The sequence below is a fragment of the Acanthisitta chloris genome, unplaced genomic scaffold (assembly GCF_000695815.1).
Source record: "Acanthisitta chloris isolate BGI_N310 unplaced genomic scaffold, ASM69581v1 scaffold28620, whole genome shotgun sequence".
NCBI classification, from domain to species: domain Eukaryota; kingdom Metazoa; phylum Chordata; class Aves; order Passeriformes; family Acanthisittidae; genus Acanthisitta; species Acanthisitta chloris.
In genome coordinates, this window is record NW_008652669.1 from 1 (window position 1) to 7704 (window position 7704).

General features: G+C 38.2%; 1 protein-coding gene across 1 annotated transcript; it reads left to right on the forward strand.

Annotated features, from left to right (window-relative positions):
- Positions 1-894: 894 nt before the first annotated feature.
- Positions 895-7394, forward strand: MSMO1 (methylsterol monooxygenase 1). Its single transcript, XM_009078133.1, has 5 exons — positions 895-1210; positions 1849-1997; positions 2859-2985; positions 4699-4853; positions 6335-7394. Exons 1-5 carry the CDS (start codon positions 956-958, stop codon positions 6540-6542), a joined length of 894 nt encoding a protein of 297 aa, XP_009076381.1. The 5' UTR covers positions 895-955; the 3' UTR covers positions 6543-7394.
- Positions 7395-7704: the final 310 nt, after the last annotated feature.

Below are 7704 nucleotides of genomic sequence, written 5' to 3' on the forward strand. Positions count from 1 at the left end.
ACCCCTAAAATTTCATGATTCTATGATAATGTCATTGGATACTGGCTTGATACACTATTTATGTTGGATCTAGTGTGAGCTTATCAGCTGAGGACTGAGCAGTGTCCTCTGGGTGTGAATTGTAACATGTTTGAGAGTGGAAAATGGATGTGTTGGAGGGGGTCAGAAGACACATTGCTTGTGGCAGAATTGGGGTTGTGCATCCTGCAGGAGAGATGGCTTCAGGGACACTGTACCCTGGCCTTCGAGTACATAAAGAGGGCTTTTTACCAGGGCTCGTAGGAACAAGGCATGGGGCAGTGGTTTCAAACTGAAATAGGTAGGTTTAGATTGGGCAGTAGGATGACATTTTTGATGAGAGTGCTGAGGCAGTGGAACAGGTTGCCCAGGAAGTTGTGGATGTCCCGTGCCTGGAAGTGTTTGAAGGCCAGGTTGAACCCAGCCACAATGGTTTTGAGAGCTGTGATGAAACCTCCATTACTTACAGAAGGATGGATTGCCCCAAGCCAGCCATAGTGTTGATGTAGTTTGCACGGATTCTGGCTCACCACTATGAGAAGAATGGGGCTGGATAATCAAGAGATCACAGTTAATCTGTGAAATCTTGTTTGGACCTTTTTGTGCTTTCTTAGTACAGAATGCAATTATCCTGCAAAAATCTTGAAATCAATTTGGCTAATAATACTTATTTATCCTTTTGCTCCCTTGACTCAATCTCAAAACCTAAGAGCTGATTGACTCCCAAATTGGTTTGCCTCTCAAAGCAATCTTTGTTCTTTTAGACTGTTCTGTAGAAAGAATCTTTCCCAGTTCTTACTTTAAAACTAGGTAACAGCTGTGGTAGGTAGTGGTTTTTTCTTTGGAGATTAACTGATATTTATAACCTTTTTCTCAGAGTTTGCAGGTTACTTGCAACTACAGAAGAACTGTGATTGTGATGTTTTATGCTTGAAAGATGGCAATGAACGACAGCATTAGTATCTTGAACTCTGCGTATCTGGCAGTGGAATATATAGACTCTTTCTTGCCTGACAATCCCCTGCAGCAACCGTTTAAAAATGCCTGGAATTACATGCTGGAGAACTACACAAAGTTCCAGATTGCAACTTGGGGATCACTTCTAGTTCATGAAGTTGCATACTTTTTGTTCTGCTTACCTGGATTTATCTTTCAGTTCATACCGTACATGCAGAAGTACAAGATTCAGCAGGTAAGAGAAAGTTCCTGATTTGTCTTTGAACATATCCAACAGAGCATGTAGCCACAGTGTCTTAGTTCCAATGTATATGGCCCCGTTTCATCTGTTGGTTGTATGTCCTGGAAATGACAAAGCAAAATTACAATGTGTGTGAGGAGAGAAAGAGGAGAGAATTTGGGGGAAGAAAAGTAGTTAGGTATTACAGTAATTGGTAAAATGTCGCCCTGCAAAAACGGGATCTTTTCAAGACAGTATGTTTCTTCATAAGCTTAGATCTTTAGCTTCTCTTTGTATTATTTTAGCTATGGAAATACATTCTGTGGTGTGTAAAAGAAAAGCGACCTTGGATTGTGTTAAACTCTTGCGTATGAAATGTTCCCTTTAACTACAAACACTGAAATAACAAAAGTAGTTTGGGGTGACTGGTGAGACAACTTCTCTTCAAATGCTAGCTTATTAAAACAAGAGGCTTTGATGAAACTGAATCCAGTTCCATGTCATTTGTGTTGCCTGAGTTAATTTGTATTATTGGAAGACATGCTGTTAGTCTTCCACGGTGAAATTAAGCTGACTCCAAGTGAAATTTGCAGCATTTCAGTTATGTGCAATAGAAACACGTAACGCAACCAATTCTTTTTTCTTCTTCTTAGGATAAACCAGAAACATGGGAAAAACAGTGGAAGTGTTTCAAGAAACTCCTCTTCAGCCACTTCTGCATTCAGCTTCCTATGATTTGTGGCATCTATTCCTACACAGAATATTTTGACATCTCATATGAGTGGGAAGAAATGCCTAGATGGTAGGTAGATTCTTCTGCTATGTTGATGCTCAGTTACGTACAGTTGGAGGCAGAATATTTAGCAATGAATGTCATCAATTCTAATAGACGATAATTTTTTGGCAATGTAAACTATGTTTTTTAATCTTCCTTCTGTTGATGCTTAACTGCTGTAAGAGCTAATTAGAATTTCCTCGACTTTTTTTTTTTCAATAGCCCCAAATTGCTCTGATCCTCAGAAGAGGGGGGGAATTAGGAGGCAGTTTCTGGAAGCAAAACAAGATTCATGATGGCACGAGTTCAGTGTTGGACTTTCTAGGGGGGTTATTTGTCCAAATTCTTGTTTTATATCAGCACTGGTGTGTTTCTCAAAGGAGAGAACCTTTGAGGCCAGCTGCTTCACAGTCTCCTTTTCTAGCACCAAACTGATAGGCTTTTAAACAAAGCTGAATCAGCTGAAGTGCCTCTTCCTCTCCCACCCCCTGCCTCGATAGCAGCTCTTTACCATGGAAGGTCATGTTTCTTGGAAAGCTTTGATTTCTGGTTTAGGTAGCTGATGCAACTCTTTATTTTTATATTGAGGTTTTACACAGTCTGTGCATGTTCCCTACAGGCTGCTTGTGTAATACTGACATCACACCTTGTTACAGTGTGTACTAACTCACTTCAGCCTGTCAACAGATGAGCTGAGAAGCATAATAGCATTTATACCTGGTAATTAAAACTTCTAGCATGTTAATAAAGCAGTGTCAGTGCACTGTTATTAAGTCAGTAATACGCATAAACATTTCCAACCCTTAGTAACATACAAGCTATTTTCTCTTCCAGGATTGTGCATCTGCTAGTATATTCCATAACTAATAGCTCTTCTGCTTTTTAAAGGTATGTGCTGCTTGCCCAGTGTTTCGGATGTGCAGTGATTGAGGATGCCTGGCATTATTTCCTGCATAGATTGCTGCATCACAAGAGAATATACAAGTATATCCATAAGGTTCACCATGAGTTTGTTGTATGTATTCCTTGATTTTTTTCTTGAATAATAGTTTTTAGTATACGTTTCGTACAATTTATTTAAACATCTCATTTGTAAGACTTAAGAACTTTGCATCCCTCTTGACTGTGGGATAGGTGTCTTGTCTTGAGCTCTTGTCAAGAACAGTCATCCACTTTGTTTCTGAAAACAGCTCTTGTAATTTTATTTCATTTCATGAGAATGAAAGATCACACTCTTGCTAAAGGTTGATCATACCTGTTGAGCTAAGTGAAGCAGGCTTTTAAAAGCATGCCTACAGGTCTCATTGTTGGGGAAGGGAAAACAGTAGGTTTCTGGGTTTGGTTGTTCATCACTTCCACACCACCTGGGCTGTTAGTCAGAGCATACCAATCCACAGAACATGATCAGGCAGGTGCCTCTTGCACAACCTGGACATACTTGATTCAGGGAAGGATTACAGCTTCTGAGCCTCTGGAAGCAGTATGGCCTGTTGTGCCATACTGCATTGAGACCACAGTGCAGCACAGATGTTTTGGATGGTTCTGCATTTTGTGGTGATGGAGCTGGCATTGAACACCAGGCAATGAGCCACACTTGACTGGGGGTGACACTGTTCTGAACCAGGTAGGGTCCAGCAAGTGCTTACACCTTATAGTTAGTACTGCTGTGTTCAGCTGGCACTGCCCCTGGATCACAGGAGTCAGTGCTACAGCATTTGTGTACTGCTGTGTTTCAGTGTAACCTACACTGTGCTGACAGTGAACTGCAGGCTAGTGGGTCAGGGATGGTATATACATGCTGCCAGTAATATAGGAGCTTAGTATTGATTGATGCATACATGTGCACATACATCTGCAACAGCAGCTGCTCTTTTCCTCTTGTTTTGGCAGCCCCTCAGATCTCTAGCCAGGGCAGCTTTTGGCCATTATTCCTGGAAGTGGTTAGCAGTTCTCACAGAAGTGATTTATAGGCTAATGGTTGTTTCACTAAAAACTTTCCCTGATACTAAAAATTGATGATGTTAAAATATCCCTTAAGACAAAGTGGTTGTTATTTTTTTTCTGATGATCAAATCTATAACCTTCAGCATTAGGTTAAAATTTGTTAAACTGTTCTCTGTGTATAGTGGTGTCCTTTTGAAAATGTTGGAATGCTTTTTTTTTGGCAAACGTAGAAATGACTGGTGTGTGTCTATATATATAAAAGAAAATGTTTTACTTCAATCTCAAGAGAACACCTGAACGGTACAAATTTATTTTAAAAATGAGGAGTTTTTTAATTCTTATTTTCATAATAAATTTTAAGTGAATCTTGCTTCTGAGACTATTTTGGCTTCCTTGTTTATTCTGCTTCCAAGACTGGAAGTATAGCAAAGCTGATAGGAGCTTGCCAAACACTAATATTCCTGAAATAATGCTTTGACCTGGGGTAATGGTAAGCCTAAATACAATTTTTAAACTTTTCAACTAGTAGTGAAGTGTTTGGAATCACTAATGGAATGATAATCCCTGTGACCTTGGAATACTAGTTTCCCAACAAGGAGCTGAGTATGTGTTAAGGCCCTTGCTCAATCATACCATTTCCTTTGCCCCCAGCATCATTCTGGTTGCCCTACTGAGGTCTTGTGGGGGAAGGGGAAGGGGAGAGCATCATGAAATGGTGATTCTGATTTGGGGGTATATTAAACTGAAAATGGTGACTGCTTCTTGTTCTGTTATATCTTTCTAGTCTCCATTTGGAATGCAAGCAGAATATGCTCATCCTCTGGAAACAATTATCCTTGGAACTGGCTTTTTTATTGGAATTGCTGTTTTCTGTAACCATGTGATTCTTCTGTGGGCATGGGTGGTATGTCGCTTGATTGAGACCATTGATGTACACAGGTGAAATGCTCACTGCTTTTTAATGATTGCTTTCTCTCTTGTCTTTAGTCTGTCTCAAAGTTACCTGTCTCTTTCACTGAGATGTAGTTTGTTCTGCACTGAAATGCTTTTATGTGTCTTAGAAAAAATGACACAACATGAACAGTTATCACCATTTCCTGTTTTGAGGTAGTGTTAACAGGAAGTCTTGATGATTAAAGCAATGTGGACTATCAGCTAGAGCAATTCAGGGACTGTTTAAGAAGCAAGGTGCCTCATTAGGATGTCTGGCTCTTGATATTTGGTGTACAAGTGATCTTATGCGTATTAGAACACCAAAAATACATCAGAAAAAGAAATATTCCAAGAGATTTTTCTGTTTCATAGTTTGTCAGACTGTTTTATTGGTCAAGAGAAACTTTATGCCATATGATCACTGACTTTCTTTAAAATAAGTACATATATTTCTTTTGTTTATTTATTTATTGTACCTAAAAAGGACAAGATTTCTTGTCTCTGTAGTAAAATTGACATGTCAAATTTGGCTCCAAAATGCCTGTGCAAATCCCAGTAGGCTTAGTTTCATTCATCTACAAATAAATGAGCTTTTCTTTCCTGTGGTTGAGAGGAAGGGGATACTAAGAGTTCATTTCTGAAATGCTAGCATTGCACTTGGCCTTGTCTCTGTAAATATGTTATGAAACATACAGTGTCTTATTGCAAGTTGAGTATTTTAGTGGAACATGAGCTACTAGTGAACTCATCATATAAAGCATTGCTGATTTAGTTATGTATTGCTTGTAGGCTGAGAAGTATATGTTAAAGTAATTGATGCAAAATATGAATTTCCTTTGATAATTATCATTTTAGTTTGTTGTCCACATGAGGCATTTATAACAAATTTCCTTGTGCTTTCCCCACTAGGTGGTGGTAGGATGCTTCCCAGTACTACTAAGCGAGCATTGAAATCCCTCTAAAGCAAACTGTTCTGCTTTTAATATTAATCATACTTAAATTCTACATATTTTAGGAACTTGCAGTAAGTTGAAAATAAGAGTAGAAATACTGCAACTGTAGTTGATTTGGGATGCTCTCTTATGAGCCACTGAGCTGATGTTCCCAACTTGTCATTGTTACTATTTGTTCCAGCTTCCTAATGTTACTCTTAGTCAGTTAAAACTGCTAAGCCAGCAGGAAGTCAGCCACTGTGATTTTTTTTTTTAGGTTACTTGCTTAAATTCTTTTGTATTGCCTAGTAAACAGAGCTGACTAGGTGAGCAAGTGCCAAAGCCATTACAGGCTAGTTTACAGAATCATTTGGTTAGGATTGGAGGGATCTGGTTTTCATATTAAGCCAGTATTACAGTGGATACCTCAGGGCCTTAGAATACCAAAAAAATACTTTTATTCTATAAAAATGGCAAGTTAATGACCATAGTTTGTAGCTTATGTCTGGGAAAAATCCTTACCATAGTTGCTTTTCTTTTTTTTCTCCCCTGTAGTGGCTATGATGTTCCACTGAACCCTCTTCATTTGGTGCCTTTCTATGCTGGTGCCCGTTTCCATGATTTCCATCACATGAACTTTATTGGCAACTACGCTTCAACCTTCACGTGGTGGGACAGACTCTTTGGTACAGACTCTCAATTCACTGCCTATCAAGAAAAAGATAAGAAGCAAGAATTCTTAAAAAAGAAGAAGGCTAACTAAATTTCCAGTGTAAAAGTCAACTTTTGCTTTTCTGTAAAGCAAAATAATGATTGGGTGTTTAGCTTAAATCATGTTCCTTGGCTACTAAGGGATAGGGAAAAATGGCTAATTAAACTGCAGTATCTTTCTAATGGGAATGTCTTCTATTTTATACATAAGTACTGCATATATTTTAACTACAGATTTAAAGATGATGCAAAAAAACTGAGATGATGACTTGTGTCTATCTTGGAGGTTTTTTCGGACCAAAAAAGAAATCACTTTTATCTCTAATGTTGCCCACTTTGGATCCACGTAGAATTGTATAGGTATACTGAAGTTGCTCTTATTTTTGTTAAATATATATTCTTAAATTTGTAATATCAAATAGCAGAAGATATGAAGTAGTATCAGCACTGTATTATTTAAATATTGAGTAAAATTGCTTAAAACAAAAACATCTGTTACTAGGAAGCTTGGACAGGTCTTTGCACACTGGATAATGTGAGCTGCTAATAACAGAGTATCTGGCTAAACATGAGCTAGCAGAGACATTCCTGACCTAGATTTATTATGTTACTTCAGAATGCAGGTTAAAAGAATAGAAATTTTTATTTGAAGAAACTGGTTCTTTGCTGCTCTTTTGAAGTTGGTCTGTCAGTGTAATTAGCATTTACATTACATTCTTCTCTATGTGTTGTAATTTGCTGAACTGACTTGTTGCTATATTTGCACTTGTGACTGATGAAATAAATGTGGTTTGGTTTGATGTGTGTGTTATACTTTTCATATGTTTTGAAATACATGTGATAAAAGCACATAGGATACAGCATCTTACTCTTCATTTCTTTAATGAAGAAGCATTATTTGTTAGTAAGGTTTGCAGCAGTTACTTCTGTTAAACTACTTCCAGAGACAGCAGTAAGAAATGGAAATGGAGAACATCTCAAATTCTGCTGGTCTGTGTTTTGAAGGACTTGGATACATAACTGCTCAGTGTAGCAACAACCTTTGGGCCAAGTGCATTCTCAAGCTACAGCTTGATCACAAGCTAGAAACTCAAAATTTATTCTTTGAGTTGTACTAGCAACAGTCGACTATTGTTGAATCTGCTATAAATATTTGCCTGTTGCACAGGAAGTAACAGTGGAAGTACCTGAGAAGGGTTAAACCCTTACAAAGA